Below are 17,016 nucleotides of genomic sequence, written 5' to 3'. Positions count from 1 at the left end.
AGATGATGATGATGATGATGATGATGATGAAGAATATATAAATATACTCTACATGTAAAATACTGATATTAAATCAAGTTTTGATGTATTAACTTGTAATTGTTGTACATTGGCTCAGATAGTTTGGTATGTGTTGGGTATGTGTTAGGGTTAGGGTTTGTGGATCTCTTGCATGTCATCTGCATCATTTTGTACAAGAAACTAAACATTTGTGACAGTTTTTAGTTCAATCTTGTTGTAACATTGGCTCAAAATAACAGATTGTCAAAGTTAACCTGATGTTGTGTTGCTGCTTTATTTCTCAACTTTAACAAAGTGACTTTTAGTGTGGAAGCATCATGTTGTTGAGTTTGGTGCAGTTAAATGTGTATTTACTGTTTCAGTTTTATGTATTTTTAAAATCCATCTACTGATATGAACTGTAATGTAATCTTGGAATTCAGCGCTATATAAATAAAGATTGATTGATTGATTGATTGATGAACATCATTTCTAGTAGAAAGAGCTTCTGTCCAAATGAGGATTGACAGTGAGAAAAGTCTCCAGGACATTTGAAGGCTGTAGTCAGTGAATGCTTTCTGTGTGAAAACGATGCTAACGTGTCACAGTTTGATCCGTAATTGTTGCTGTTGAGTCGACTGTGTGAAGAGTTTGAACATGTGGACTCAGTATTGATCCCTGCAGGTAAAAAAACAGGAAACATCTGGAACAGTAGTGAAATCATCTCAGTGTGTGATGGTGACTTTCTCTGCATGGAGAAGAAAATCAATCAAACTGAACGTGATCAAATGTGTTTGTTCAGTTGTTCCAGTCTGACTGTAGTTCTGTTTATTCAACCTCTTTTATCAACTCTAACCTTTTGTTAAACACTTCTGTAAATACTTTTCTCTTCTTTGGGTGAATAAAATCCTCTTTGTTGGAAAACTATCTTGTGTCTGTCAGTTCAGTCAGAAACACACATGATGGAACTTCATAATAACTCACATTGACTCAAATACAAACAGACACATGAAGCATCATGAATATTAGCTGCACCACATCTTTACATTACACATTATTATGTTAACCAGGACTGGGACAGAACCCAGTCCAGGACCGAGGTGGACTGGGACAGAACCCAGTCCAGGACCGAGGTGGACTGGTGGAAGGACATGGAGCCAGACTGGGACAGAACCCAGTCCAGGACAGAGGTGGACTGGCGGAAGGACATGGAGCCAGACTGGGACAAAACCCAGTCCAGGACCCAGGTGGACTGGTGGAAGGACATGGAGCCAGACTGGGACAGAACCCAGTCCAGGACAGAGGTGGACTGGCGGATGCACATGGAGCCAGACTGGGACAGAACCCAGTCCAGGACGGAGGTGGACTGGTGGAAGGACATGGAGCCAGACTGGGACAGAAGCCAGTCCAGGACCGAGGTGGACTGGTGGAAGCACATGGAGCCAGACTGGGACAGAACCCTAAACACTGAGGACAGGAAGTTGTGTTGCTGTTTGTTTTAAAGCCTCTTGAGGAAAATTCATGATTTGTGATTTTGTGATTGAAATGTCTCTGAGGTTCTGCTTCAATAACTCTGATCTTTCCCCGACTCTTATATCTCTTTCAATCCCTGCCAGTAATGATCACACAAATGCAATCTGATGAATGGGATAAGTGGATCTCAAGATTCATATGGGCAGGTAGAAGGCCAAGGATCCACTTCAAAACACTGCAACTGGCTAAAGAGAAAGGGGGCAGATCACTACCATGCCCGGCAGACTATTATAAGGCAGCACAATTAAGACCACTGATATGCTGCTGCAACCCAAATTATACAGCAAAATGGACGGACTTGGAAACTTCACAATTAGACATACTGTTACAATCTATACTGGGCAGTAAAACACTGTATGAGCAGCATTCTAGTGGCCTGAACCAATGGTCTAAAGTCTGCCTTCGTACTTGGTTTAAGGAATGTAGGTCACCATCACTTGAAAGACAGTCTAAGTTACTGAGATGGGTTGCCTTTGACCCTGACTTCAAGCCTGCAAGGATTGACGGGAGGTTTAAACATTGGTACAGAAGGGGAATTACTTCTTACTGCTCAATTAAATCCAAGGTAGAATTTGATTGTTTTCAGTTAAATTCGGATACATATGGGCTAGGAAAAATTGATTTCTTTAGGTATCTTCAAAGCAGGTCTTATTATAACGATCAGATAAAACCACCATAGGAAAGTGAGACCAACTTAATCGACATATTTATTGACATGTACAAAAACAAGGACAATAGGAAACTTGTTTCAAAACTGTACTCCCGTATTCAGTCTAATTGTCTGATTCTGTATTTTATGTTGTGTTGTACACTTCCTGTTTTATTTTGAAAGTCTAGTCTTCCCCTGTGCTGTCAGTTTTACTTCCCCTCTTTGTTCTTTTTCCCGCCTTAGTTGATTACCTATTTGTTTCACCTGTGTCTTTTGCCTCCCTGTGTATATAACCCCGCCCCCCCACCATGTCTTCCTTGCCAGATTGTCTTTGTTACCCTGTGTTCTTGCTTTCTCGCGTTGTTCCTGTTTGTTTCTTTGTGTGAGACCGGTTTGTTTTATGACCTCAGATTTTCTGCCGGTTTTGTTTGCCTGATTCCTGCTAGCCTTTTCGTGTGTGACTACCTGCCTCCTCTTGGATTACAGAGCTTGCCTTACTGGACTTTGTACCTCTGCCTTGCTTCCCCTTCTTGCAACTGGGTCCACACTCACCAGCTGTTACACTAATAAGAAACACTCAACAGATAAGGTTAGATTAAAATGGGAGAAAGAATCTCGAACTGTCATCACAGAAGAAGAGTGGTTGAATATATGCTCTGTGCAGTCAACTTCTACTAGTTCTGGTCTCTGGAGAGATTTCTGCTGGTTAATCTGGTTAGATATTTCATAACCCCTAAGTTAAAATGTGTGCAGACAGGGGAGACGGCCGGGGGACTGTGTCGGAGGAACTGTGGTGAACAGCTAGCGGACCATTTTCATATATTATGGAGCTGCCCAGCTATTCAGCCAGATTGGCAAAAGATTACACAAGTAGTACAAAACATTTTTGGTGATGAAATTAACAGCTCTTTTTCTACAATCTACCTGGGTAATATTGAACCCCATATATTGAGGCGAGTCAAATATCATTTAAATATATTATTAGCAGCCAGTAAGAAAACCGTAACTGGAAGCTGGTTACAGACCACACCTCCAGCAGAGTCAGACTGGATCAATATTGTGTGACCAATATCCAAAATATAGAAAGGATGACCTTTTCATTGAATCTACAGACTGATAAATATTTGCACTATTGGGAAAAATGGATTATGTACATGTCCAAAAGAGATGCTCATTGAGCCATCATTGTATTTGTAACTCCATCAGTATAACATCTGAATGAATGTATAGATGACCAACTGTTTGTTCTATATCTCTCTGTATGTTGTCTATGTTCCTTCTGTAAAAATAAAGTACAAAAAACAAATAAAATAAAAAATCCTCTGATCTTGTGTAAGGGACCCTTTAATAAATCAGACTTTTCATTAAACATGTAGTAAAGTTTGTTACCTGTATTTTATTTGACTGAATCCAAACATGTTTAATATGTGTGTTCACAACACTGGAAGAAGTATTCAGATCCTTTACTGCAGTAAAAGTACAAACACAGACATGTAAAAATGCTCTATACCAAGTTAAAGTCCTGCATGAACTGTTCCTTGCTTCCTTCCTTCCTTCCTTCCTTCCTCCCTTCCTTCCCCCTAACTCCTTTCCTTCCCTCCTTCTTTCCTCTTTTCCTCCTTCTTTCTACCCTTCCTTAACCATAACAAGTTAAAGTCCTGCATGAACAATCCTCCGACTAACAGCAGCAAACAGCATCTTTGTGTTCCTGCAGTTGATCTCAGCACAGTGTGATGGGTCTCTGCTGCCCCCTACAGGACGCTTACCTGCATTACAGGTGAGCTGCTGACAGACCTGAACACTGCTCACAGTTTAAACCTCAGATTACATTTAGACAACATGATAGAAGATTACAGGAATTAAACATGATTTTAAAATGAGTCACTGATGACTGTTGCAGGAATTAATGAGAATATTCAGAAATGAGATTTTACACAAGTGTTCAGACCATTCCTGTTTTTACATTGCTGTATGAGTACTTTTACTGCAGTAAGGATCTGAGCACTTCTTCCACCACTTGAAGAGAGTTAATGGAAGATAATTTATTTCAGCTAGATGACTTTTTCTGGCTCATAGCAGGTTTTACATGTCTTGGTGTGTTGTTCCCCCCACAGCTCTCAGACCTGCATCCTTTGTAAGGACGGACTAAACTACTGACTGAGTATAAGATACCAGGAGTGTGTTGGTAGAAGTGTTGGTACTGTCCTTTTTGCTTCATGGTAAACATGTCAAAGCAGAACAATATTCACTCCTTTGTGTTTCTATAGTTCCTGTAAAGTTTTCACACTAACAGCTGAACAGAACTTCTCCTCTGAATGAGAGTTTATTTTATAAGCTTCATGCAGGTCATGATGTTCTGTACTGTACACATTAAATCACATAAAACCTGTTAATCATTCATCTTTACAGCTGATAGTTGGTGTATTGTTGAACACAGGAATGAAACACACCCTGTGTTACTGTGAAGCTACAACATTTATCAGAAGAGATCTGACAAAGCTCCGCCCCTCACCTGACTCACCTGAGACAAACCAGGAAACAGTTTATTGTTGGTCTCTAAAGAGACACACAGACTGAAAAACAGAGCATCAGATTCACCTTCAGACCAAACTAACAACTTCCTCTGAGTGAGTACAGCTACAGGAGAGAAAAGTGGAAAACTAGAACTCTGCTGCTTCAACCTGCTGACTCTCCACACACTGAAGGTGAGTTTGACTAAAAACTGGAGTCACACTGAAAGTAAATGTCAGTGAAGTTAGTAGAGGAGGGAGGGGAGCCATGACTGACTGTACTTTCTGTCTGCTGTGTTTTCAGCTTCACTCAGAGACTAAATGGCTTCCAGATCAGAGGAGGATCACTGCTGTCCGGTCTGTCATGAGGTCTTTAGAGATCCTGTTATTCTGTCATGTAGCCACAGCTTCTGTAAAGACTGTCTGAAGAGCTGGTGGAGACAGAAACCAACACATGAGTGTCCAGTTTGTAAGAGAAGATCTTCAAAGGCTGACCCACCTCGTAACCTGGTGTTAAAGAACCTGTGTGAGTCCTTCTTACAGGACAGAGATCAGAGAGCTTCAGAGGCTCTCTGCAGTCTGCACTCTGAGAAACTCAGACTCTTCTGTCTGGACCATCAGCAGCCAGTGTGTGTCGTCTGCAGAGATTCAGAAAAACACACCAACCACAGATTCAGACCCATCGATGAAGCTGCACGACAACACAAGAAGAAACTTGAGGAAACTCTGAAGCCCTTAAAGGAGAAGTTAAAGGTTTGTGAAGAAGTTAAAGTGAAGTTTGATCAAACAGCAGAACACATTAAGGTCCAGGACCAACACACAGAGAGGCAGATTAAGGAGCAGTTTAAGAAGCTTCACCAGTTTCTAGAAGAGGAAGAGGAGGCCAGGATGGCTGCTCTGAGGAAGGAAGAGGAGCAGAAGAGTCAGATGATGAAGGAGAAGATGGAGGCTCTGAGCAGAGAGATAGCAGCTCTTTCACACACAGTCAGAGCCACAGAGGAGGAGCTGAGAGCTGAAGACGTCTCATTCCTGAACAACTACAAGGCTGCAGTGGAAAGAGTCCAGCGCTGCCCCCTGCTGGATGATCCACAGCTGCCCTTAGGAGCTCTGATAGACCAGGCCAAACACCTGGGCAACCTGGCCTTCAACATCTGGAACAACATGAAGGAGATGGTCTCCTACACTCCTGTCACTCTGGATCCAAACACTGCTGATCCAAGACTCATCCTGTCTGAAGATCTGACCAGTGTGAGATATGGAGGAAGGAGACAGCAGCTTCCTGATAATCCAGAGAGGTTTGACACCAACATGTCTGTCCTGGGCTCTGAGGGCTTTAACTCAGGGACTCACAGCTGGGATGTCGAGGTTGGAGACAGTAAATACTGGGCACTGGGTGTGTTATCAGAGACTGTTCAGAGGAAGGGAAAGATACAGTCTGGATTATGGATAATACAGTTCAGTAATGATAAACACTATGCATGGTCACCACCAGCTCTCTCCACTCATCTCCCAGTGAAGAAGAAGTTCCAGAGGATCAGAGTGAATCTGGACTGGAACAGAGGAAATCTGTCGTTCTCTGATCCTGATACTAACACACACATACACACCTTCACACACACTTTCACTGACACACTGTTTCCATTCATTAGCACTAAGGATGAACTCCCACTGAAGATTTCTCCACTGAAGGTCTCTGTGACAATGAATCACAGCAGTTAGAGATGATGATGATGATGATGATGATGAATATATAAATATACTCTACATGTAAAATACTCATACTAAATCAAGTTTTGATGTATTGAGTTGTAATTGTTGTACATTGGTTCAGATAGTTTGGTATGTGTTGGGTATGGGTTAGGGTTAGGGTTTGTGGATCTCTTGCATGTCATCTGAATCATTTTGTACAAGAAACTAAACATTTGTGACAGTTTTTAGTTCAATCTTGTTGTAACATTGGCTCAAAATAACAGATAGTCAAAGTTAACCTGATGTTGTGTTGCTGCTTTATTTCTCAACTTTAACACAGTGACTTTTAGTGTGGAAGCATGTTGTTGAGTTTGGTGAAGTTAAATGTGTATTTACTGTTTGAGTTTTCTATATTTTTAAAGTCCATCTACTGATATGAACTGTAATGTAATCTAGTAATTCAGCGCTATATAAATAAAGATTGATTGATTGATAGGAGAAACAGCTTCTGTCCAAATGAGGATTGACAGTGAGAAAAGTCTTCAGGACATTTGAAGGCTGTAGTCACTGAATGCTTTCTGTGTGAAAACGATGCAAACTTGTCACAGTGTGATCCGAAATTGTTGCTGTTGAGTCGACTGTGTGAAGAGTTTGAACATGTGGACTCAGTATTGATCGCTGCAGGTAACCAATCATGAAATATCTGGAGCAGTAGTGAAATCATCTCAGTGTGTGATGGTGACTTCCTCTGCATGGAGAAGAAATCAATCAAACTGAACGTGATCAAATGTGTTTGTTCAGTTGTTCCAGTCTGACTGTAGTTCTGTTTATTCAACCTCTTTTATCAACTCTAACCTTTTGTTAAACACTTCTGTAAATACTTTTCTCTTCTTTGGGGGAATAAAATCCTCTTTGTTGGAAAACTACCTTGTGTCTGTCAGTTCAGTCAGAAACACACATGATGGGACTTCATAATAACTCACATTGACTCAAATACAAACAGACACATGAAGCATCATGAATATTAGCTGCACCACATCTTTACATTACACATTATTATGTTAACCAGGACTGGGACAGAAGCCAGTCCAGGACCGAGGTGGACTGGTGGAAGGACATGGAGCCAGACTGGGACAGAACCCAGTCCAGGACGGAGGTGGAATGGTGGAAGCACATGGAGCCAGACTGGGACAGAACCCAGTCCAGGACAGTGGTGGACTGGTGGAAGGACATGGAGCCAGACTGTGACAGAACCCAGTCCAGGACGGAGGTGGAATGGTGGAAGGACATGGAGCCAGACTGGGACAGAACCGGAAACACTGGACAGGAAGTTGTGTTGCTGTTTATGTTTTAAAGCCTCCTGAGGAAAATTCATAATTTCTGATTTTGGGATTGAAATGTCTCTGAGTTTCTGCTTCAATAACTCTGATCTTTCCCCAACTCTTATATCTCTTTCAATCCCTGCCAGTAATGATCACACAAATGCAATTTAATGAATGGGAAAAGTGGATCTCAAGATTCATATGGGCAGGTAGAAGGCCAAGGATCCAATTCTAAACACTGCAACTGGCTAAAGAGAAAGGGGACAGATCACTACCATGCCTGGCAGACTATTATAAGGCAGCGCAATTAAGACCACTGATATGCTGCTGCAACCCAAATTATACAGCAAAATGGACGGATTTGGAAACTTCACAATTAGACATACCATTACAATCTATACTGGGCAGTAAAACCCTGTAAGAGCAGCATCCTAGTGGCCTGAACCAGTGGTCTAAAGTCTGCCTTCGTACTTGGTTTAAGGAATGTAGGTCACCATCACTTGAAAGACAGTCTAAGTTACTGAGATGGGTTGCCTTTGACCCTGACTTCAAGCCCGCAAGGAATGACGGGAGGTTTAAACATTGGTACAGAAGGGGAATTACTTCTTACTGCTCAATTACATCCAAGGGAGAATTTGATAGTTTTCAGAAAATTTCAGATACATAGGGGCTAGGAAAAATTGATTTCTTTAGGTATCTTCAAACCAGGTCTTATTATAACGATCAGATAAAACCACTGGAGGAAAGTGAGAACAACTTAATGGACATATTTATTGACATGTACAAAAACAAGGACAACAGGAAAGTTGTTTCAAAACTGTACTCCCGTATTCAGTCTAATTGTCTGACTCTGTATTTTATGTTGTGTTGTACACTTCCTGTTTTATTTTGAAAGTCTAGTCTTCCCCTGTGCTGTCAGTTTTACTTCCCCTCTTTGTTCTTTTTCCCGCCTTAGTTGATTACCTATTTGTTTCACCTGTGTCTTTTGCCTCCCTGTGTATATAACCCCGCCCCCCCACCATGTCTTCCTTGCCAGATTGTCTTTGTTACCCTGTGTTCTTGCTTTCTCGCGTTGTTCCTGTTTGTTTCTTTGTGTGAGACCGGTTTGTTTTATGACCTCAGATTTTCTGCCGGTTTTGTTTGCCTAATTCCTGCTAGCCTTTTCGTGTGTGACCACCTGCCTCCTCTTGGATTACAGAGCTTGCCTTACTGGACTTTGTACCTCTGCCTTGCTTCCCCTTCTTGCAACTGGGTCCACACTCACCAGCTGTTACACTAATAAGAAACACTCAACAGATAAGGTTAGATTAAAATGGGAGAAAGAATCTCGAACTGTCATCACAGAAGAAGAGTGGTTGAATATATGCTCTGTGCAGTCAACTTCTACTAGTTCTGGTCTCTGGAGAGATTTCTGCTGGTTAATCTGGTTAGATATTTCATAACCCCTAAGTTAAAATGTGTGCAGACAGGGGAGACGGCCGGGGGACTGTGTCGGAGGAACTGTGGTGAACAGCTAGCGGACCATTTTCATATATTATGGAGCTGCCCAGCTATTCAGCCAGATTGGCAAAAGATTACACAAGTAGTACAAACATTTTTGGTGATGAAATTAACAGCTCTTTTTCTACAATCTACCTGGGTAATATTGAACCCCATATATTGAGGCGAGTCAAATATCATTTAAATATATTATTAGCAGCCAGTAAGAAAACCGTAACTGGAAGCTGGTTACAGACCACACCTCCAGCAGAGTCAGACTGGATCAATATTGTGTGACCAATATCCAAAATATAGAAAGGATGACCTTTTCATTGAATCTACAGACTGATAAATATTTGCACTATTGGGAAAAATGGATTATGTACATGTCCAAAAGAGATGCTCATTGAGCCATCATTGTATTTGTAACTCCATCAGTATAACATCTGAATGAATGTATAGATGACCAACTGTTTGTTCTATGTCTCTCTGTATGTTTATGTTCCTTCTGTAAAAATAAAGTACAAAAAACAAATAAAATAAAAAATCCTCTGATCTTGTGTAAGGGACCCTTTAATAAATCAGACTTTTCATTAAACATGTAGTAAAGTTTGTTACCTGTATTTTATTTGACTGAATCCAAACATGTTTAATATGTGTGTTCACAACACTGGAAGAAGTATTCAGATCCTTTACTGCAGTAAAAGTACAAACACAGACATGTAAAAATGCTCTATACCAAGTTAAAGTCCTGCATGAACTGTTCCTTGCTTCCTTCCTTCCTTCCTTCCTTCCTCCCTTCCTTCCCCCTAACTCCTTTCCTTCCCTCCTTCTTTCCTCTTTTCCTCCTTCTTTCTACCCTTCCTTAACCATAACAAGTTAAAGTCCTGCATGAACAATCCTCCGACTAACAGCAGCAAACAGCATCTTTGTGTTCCTGCAGTTGATCTCAGCACAGTGTGACGGGTCTCTGCTGCCCCCTACAGGACGCTTACCTGCATTACAGGTGAGCTGCTGACAGACCTGAACACTGCTCACAGTTTCACCCTCAGATTACATTTAGACAACATGATAGAAGATTACAGGAATTAAACATGATTTTAAAATGAGTCACTGATGACTGTTGCAGGAATTAATGAGAATATCCAGAAATTAGATTTTACACAAGTGTTCAGATCATTCCTGTTTTTACATTGCTGTATGAGTACTTTTACTGCAGGAAGGATCTGAGGACTTCTTCCACCACTTGAAGAGAGTTAATGGAAGATAATTTATTTCAGCTAGATGACTTTTTCTGGCTCATAGCAGGTTTTACATGTCTTGGTGTGTTGTTCCCCCCCACAGCTCTCAGACCTGCATCCTTTGTACGGACGGACTAAACTACTGACTGAGTATAAAATACCAGGAGTGTGTTGGTAGAAGTTTTGGAACTGTCCTTTTTGTTTCATGGTAAACATGTCAAAGCAGAACTATATTCACTCCTTTGTGTTTCTATAGTTCCTGTAAAGTTTTCACACTAACAGCTGAACAGAACTTCTCCTCTGAATGAGAGTTTATTTTATAAGCTTCATGCAGGTCATGATGTTCTGTACTGTACACATTAAATCACATCAAACCTGTTAATCATTCTCATCATCACTCATTCTGTTAATCTTTATAGCTCATAGTTGGTGTATTGTTGAACTTTGGACTGAAACACACCCTGTGTTACTGTGAAGCTACAACATTTATCAGAAGAGATCTGACAAAGCTCCGCCCCTCACCTGACTCATCTGAGACAAACCAGGAAACAGTTTATTGTTGGTCTCTAAAGAGACACACAGACTGAAAAACAGAGCATCAGATTCACCTTCAGACCAAACTAACAACTTCCTCTGAGTGAGTACAGCTACAGGAGAGAAAAGTGGAAAACTAGAACTCTGCTGCTTCAACCTGCTGACTCTCCACACACTGAAGGTGAGTTTGACTAAAAACTGGAGTCACACTGAAAGTAAATGTCAGTGAAGTTAGTAGAGGAGGGAGGGGAGCCATGACTGACTGTACTTTCTGTCTGCTGTGTTTTCAGCTTCACTCAGAGACTAAATGGCTTCCAGATCAGAGGAGGATCTCTGCTGTCCGGTCTGTCATGAGGTCTTTAGAGATCCTGTTGTTCTGTCATGTAGCCACAGCTTCTGTAAAGACTGTCTGAAGAGCTGGTGGAGAGAGAAACCAACACATGAGTGTCCAGTTTGTAAGAGAAGATCTTCAAGGACAGATCCACCTCGTAACCTGGTGATAAAGAACCTGTGTGAGTCCTTCTTACAGGACAGAGATCAGAGAGCTTCAGAGGCTCTCTGCAGTCTGCACTCTGAGAAACTCAAACTCTTCTGTCTGGACCATCAGCAGCCAGTGTGTGTCGTCTGCAGAGATTCAGAAAAACACACCAACCACAGATTCAGACCCATCGATGAAGCTGCATCACAACACAAGAAGGAACTTGAGGAAACTCTGAAGCCCTTAAAGGAGAAGTTAAAGGTTTGTGAAGAAGTTAAAGTGAAGTTTGATCAAACAGCAAAACACATTAAGGTCCAGGCCCAACACACAGAGAGGCAGATTAAGGATCAGTTTAAGAAGCTTCACCAGTTTCTAGAAGAGGAAGAGGAGGCCAGGATGGCTGCTCTGAGGGAGGAAGAGGAGCAGAAGAGTAAGATGATGAAGGAGAAGATGGAGGCTCTGAGCAGAGAGATAGCAGCTCTTTCACACACAGTCAGAGCCACAGAGGAGGAGCTGAGAGCTGAAGACGTCTCATTCCTGAACAACTACAAGGCTGCAGTGGAAAGAGTCCAGCGCTGCCCCCTGCTGGATGATCCACAGCTGCCCTCAGGAGCTCTTATAGACCAGGCCAAACACCTGGGCAACCTGACCTTCAACATCTGGAACAACATGAAGGAGATGGTCTCCTACACTCCTGTCATTCTGGATCCAAACACTGCTAGTCCAAACCTCATCCTGTCTGAAGATCTGACCAGTGTGAGATATGAAGTAAGCAGACAGCAGCTTCCTAATAATCCAGAGAGGTTTAACTCCTTCTTCTCTGTCCTCGGCTCTCAGGGCTTTAACTCAGGGACTCACAGCTGGGATGTCGAGGTTGGAGACAGTAAAGCCTGGTTACTGGGTGTGTTATCAGAGTCTGTTCAGAGGAAGGGACGCATACAGTCTGGATTATGGGTAATAGGTTTCTATCCTAATGAATACTCAGCATATTCACCACCAGCTCCCTTCACCGATCTCCCAGTGAAGAAGGAGCTCCAGAGGATCAGAGTGAATCTGGACTGGAACAGAGGAAATCTGTCGTTCTCTGATCCTGATACTAACACACACATACACACCTTCACACACACTTTCACTGACACACTGTTTCCATTCATTAGAACTGTGGATACACATCCACTGAAGATTTCTCCACTGAAGGTCTCTGTGACAGTGAATCACAGCAGTTAGAGAAGATGATGATGGTTCTTATAATTACTGCCAATTATTTCTTAAAGGGAAAAGTTGCAGAATTTAACCTCTGAAACTTCTGTCTCATTATTTCAAAATATGTTGAAATCATATCAGATATAAAATGATTTAATTCATTCATATTTGATTTACATTTTACTGCAAGATCAGCTATGTTGTCTCTTTACATTTCACTTATGTCCGTATCAACATTTAATATGTTTATTATCAACAATCACTATGCCAGCCCAGCAAACCTCTACCTCTGGGCCTTATACACCTTCTTTCCCTCTCTGCTTTGAGACACACAGCAGTGGCCCAGCAGCTCTGGGAGATGGTTGCTACCGTTGGAAACATTCATCAAGGCAGGAGAGCAGCTCAAGCCACAACTACTCTCCACTGCACAGGGTTGGCAGATATCATAGTCTGGCACAGATCACAGAAACATCTTTGCTACCAGACATTGTCATGGTGTCAGTGGCTTCAAAACAACTTGCCCTGACAGAGCTGATCGTGCCATGGGAGGACTGCATAAAGGAAACCTTTGAAAGGAAGCCAGCCAAGTACCACGGACTGTTGGATGTTGGCATGAGTGGGCCTATAAAGAGAACCGCTATCAGGCTGCAACAGAAACAACAGAGAGAACTTCTAGATGGCTGTGGATTAAGAGGGACGATCCATGGACCGCTGCTGTTGGGATGCTGATCAACCCCGGCTGGGTCGCCTGGGTGACGGTGAATGATGTAGTGTTACCTGAAACACCCAAAGAACCCAAAGAACCAAAGAACCCAGGAAACATCACTGATGAAGCGTCACAGCACATCTTTAGGATGTATCGATCACCTGCTGAGAGAAAAAGTGATTCAGCAGCATTATGTTTCTAACAAAACACATTTGCAGTTTAGTCATATATGAACATCATTTCTAGGAGAAAGAGTTGCTGTCCACATGAGGAACTACTAAAGGGCTCCTTACACTTTCCAGTTGACACACCTGAGAGGACTCAACTGAGGAGCTGCTTATTCAGTTAAAGATTAAAGAGTTTACAAACTTGCAGATATAAATGATGCTCAGCAGTAGATGTAAAGTGGAAGAAACTGCTGCTGATTATAATCATACATATTGTAATTATTTGTATTATCTTGTTATCTAAATGAACAAGGTGACATGGACATCTTGTAAAGTCACAATCAGAGCAGACATGATGGACTCTCAGGTCATTGTTTGATGTTACACTGAAACAACAGAGTGAACATGTGATTTATACACAGCTGGACCTCAGAGTGAAGTGCAGCACTGAGGCAGTTTGCAGAGGAGACATCAGTGTCTGAGCAGCTTTCTGTGTGATATTCTTCACTGCAGCAGGAAAGCAGAGACACAAACAGACTGAACTGAAGACAACTGTCACCAACCAGCAGACCTCCAGGTTTCCTTCACATCATCTGACTGTCACATCATCTGATCACAGCGTTTCCCAACTGGATACCTGCAGGGTTCAATGCTTACAAAGCTGTTCACACAGTCGACACAACGGCAACAACTACGGATCAAACTGAGACACATTTGCAGAGTTTTCACACAGAAAGCCTTCAGACAAACAAACAAGCAACAGACCTGTGGATCTGCACATTTTACACGTTTAGGTTAATCAGTGTGATGTCATTAAGCTTAAAACAAACTGGTTATGATTTGGTAGGTTGCTGTCCATATAAATACATGTTAGGGTGGAAGTGAGCGTCTAAATATGTAAAATGTGCTGCAGAGCTACAGTTAGTGAAGTTAGTTGATAAGGTTCCTCAGAAAGTCTCATTCCTGCTGATCTCTGTGTGTAGATCTGCACTTCTGATTAAATAATGCCACATTGGATGCATCTGAAAAAGTCTTTGTGACACAACCTGATATGATATGATGACATCACAAAAATGTGAAATGAAATTAAAATATAAAAAAGTCAAAATAAAATTAAAAGGAATCTTTCAGCAGTTCAAATAATTATATTGACCGTATATTTAGACACTGAAAACATAAATGAATGGTGTTTTAGTTCATTCTTCTTCTTTTCAGATTGTGTTTTACGTCACAAAGGTTTGCAGTCTTGAGAATTTACTTTAAAAAAAAGATAATTCTTGATTGAACTTGTAATATAAATATTTTTTCTAACAGAGTAATTGTATTTTTTATGTGGGAGCCAGGCCTGGGGGTGGGGCTCGGGGGTGAGCGCCTGGTGGCCCATGGGGCACAACCTGAAAAGGGGACATGGGGCCCCGCTCCCACAGACCAGGCTTGGTGCCTGTATGTTGGAGTTTACCCCGGTAGACGAGAGGGTGGTCTCCCTCCGCCTTCGGGTGGGGGGACGGATCCTGACTGTTGTTTGTGCCTATGGTCCAAACAGCAGCTCAGAGTATCCACCCTTCTTGGACTCCTTGGAGGGGGGGCTGGAAAGTGCTCCCCCTGGGGATTCCCTCGTTCTGCTGGGGGACTTCAACGCCCACGTTGGTAGCGACAGTGAGACCTGGAGGGGTGTGATTGGGAGGAACGCCCCCCTGACCTGAACCCGAGCGGTGTTCTGTTGTTGGACTTCTGTGCTCGTCACAGGTTGTCCATAACGAACACCATGTTCAAGCATAAGGGGAGGGGGGGGGTCCATATGTGCACTTGGCACCAGGACACCCTAGGCCGCAGTTCCATGATTGACTTTGTAGTCGTGTCGTCGGACTTGCAGCCGCATGTCTTGGACACTCGGGTGAAGAGAGGGGCAGTGGATGAGATCCGCCCCAAGTTCCTCAAGGCCCTGGATGTTGTGGGGCTGTCATGGTTGACACGACTCTGCAGCATCGCGTGGACATCGGGGGCAGTGCCTCTGGATTGGCAGAAGGTCTATTCAGGGGTGCTGGAGAGGAGGGTCCGTCGGATAGTCGAATCTCGGATTCAGGAGGAGCAGTGTGGTTTTCGTCCAGGCTGTGGAACAGTGGACCAGCTCTACACCCTCTGCAGGATCCTTGAGGGTGCATGGGGCCCAACCAGTCCACATGTGTTTTGTGGACTTGGAGAAGGCATTCGACCGTGTCCCTCGGGGAGTCCTGTGGGGGGTTCTCCGGGAGTATGGGGTATCGGACCCCCTGATAAGGGCCGTCCGTTCCCTGTATGACCGGTGTCAGAGCTTGGTCCACATTGCCGGTAATAAGTCAGACTTGTTTCCAGTGAGGGTTGGACTCCGCCAGGGCTGCCCTTTGTCACCGATCCTGTTCATAATCTTCATGGACAGGATTTCTAGGAGCAGCCAGGGTGTGGAGGGGGTCCGGTTTGGTGACCTCAGGATTGGGTCACTGCTTTTTGCAGATGATGTGGTCCTGTTGGCTTCATCAGACCGTGACCTCCAACTCTCACTGGATCGGTTCGCAGCCGAGTGTGAAGCGGCCGGGATGAGAACCAGGACCTCCAAATCCAAGTCCATCCTCAACCGGAAAAGGGTGGAGTGCACTCTCCGGGTCGGGGATGAGATCCTGCCCCAAGTTGAGCAATTCAAGTACCTTGTTGGAGGTCTTGTTCACGAGTGAGGGAAGGATGGAGCGTGAGATTGACAGGCGGATCGGTGTGGCGTCTGCAGTAATGCAGACTGGTGAGGTGTTCAGGGCCCATCCCACCGGTAGGAGACCCAGGACACGCTGGAGAGACTATGTCTCTCGGCTGGCCTGGGAACGTCTCGGGATCCCCCGGGAAGAGCTGGACGAAGTGGCTGGGGAGAGGGAAGTCTGGGCTTCCTGCTTAGGCTGCTGCCCCCGAGACCCGACCAGGATAAGTGGAAGAGGACGGTGCGGTGCGTTTTTTTTTCTAATCCTTTAAATTATTTTTAGGGTTCCTCCAAATAAACTAGAACATCATCAGTAAATAGTTTTCCTTCCGTTTGGTGTCAGACTCCTTAAAGCTTCACCGGGTTCAGTCAGTAAAGCAAAGAGGAGCGAGGGAAGTCTTCATCATCTATCATCTACCTTTATCTGAGCTGTCTGGATTACTCTAACGTGGATTTAATATGTCCCCAAAACTTTATAACAAATAACCCTCTACTCATCCCTGAGATGCTTCAGCATTCATGGACAGATGAAGCTCCTCTGGTCCCTGAAGGCTTTACTGCACTTTACATTATATCGAGCTCTGCAATTGTATTAATGCATTAATGTTTTATTTAACATTTTACCTTTAACATTAGAGGCTGCTTTCATTAAATAGGAGTGAATCAGGATGTAGACTGCTGCACTATTAATAATCTAATGATGTCATATATAACAATATATCACTACTTTTACTGTAATACTGCAGTACTTTTACTGTAATACTGCATACTACATCACTATAA

At 43.0% G+C, this 17,016-nt stretch overlaps 2 protein-coding genes across 2 annotated transcripts; both read left to right on the top strand.

The window, feature by feature from the left end:
• Positions 1 to 5,013: 5,013 nt before the first annotated feature.
• On the top strand, positions 5,014 to 6,411 carry LOC128355639 (zinc-binding protein A33-like). The gene has a single exon (XM_053315961.1). The coding sequence runs from the start codon at positions 5,014 to 5,016 to the stop codon at positions 6,409 to 6,411; it is 1,398 nt and encodes a 465-aa protein (XP_053171936.1).
• A 4,785-nt stretch (positions 6,412 to 11,196) lies between these two features.
• Positions 11,197 to 12,662, top strand: LOC128355641 (zinc-binding protein A33-like). Its single transcript, XM_053315963.1, has one exon. It carries the CDS (start codon positions 11,265 to 11,267, stop codon positions 12,660 to 12,662), a length of 1,398 nt encoding a protein of 465 aa, XP_053171938.1. The 5' UTR covers positions 11,197 to 11,264.
• Positions 12,663 to 17,016: the final 4,354 nt, after the last annotated feature.

The sequence above is a fragment of the Scomber japonicus genome, chromosome 3 (genome assembly GCF_027409825.1).
Source record: "Scomber japonicus isolate fScoJap1 chromosome 3, fScoJap1.pri, whole genome shotgun sequence".
In the NCBI taxonomy this organism is placed as follows: Eukaryota; Metazoa; Chordata; class Actinopteri; order Scombriformes; family Scombridae; genus Scomber; species Scomber japonicus.
This window is presented reverse-complemented; position numbering and strand designations above follow the sequence as displayed.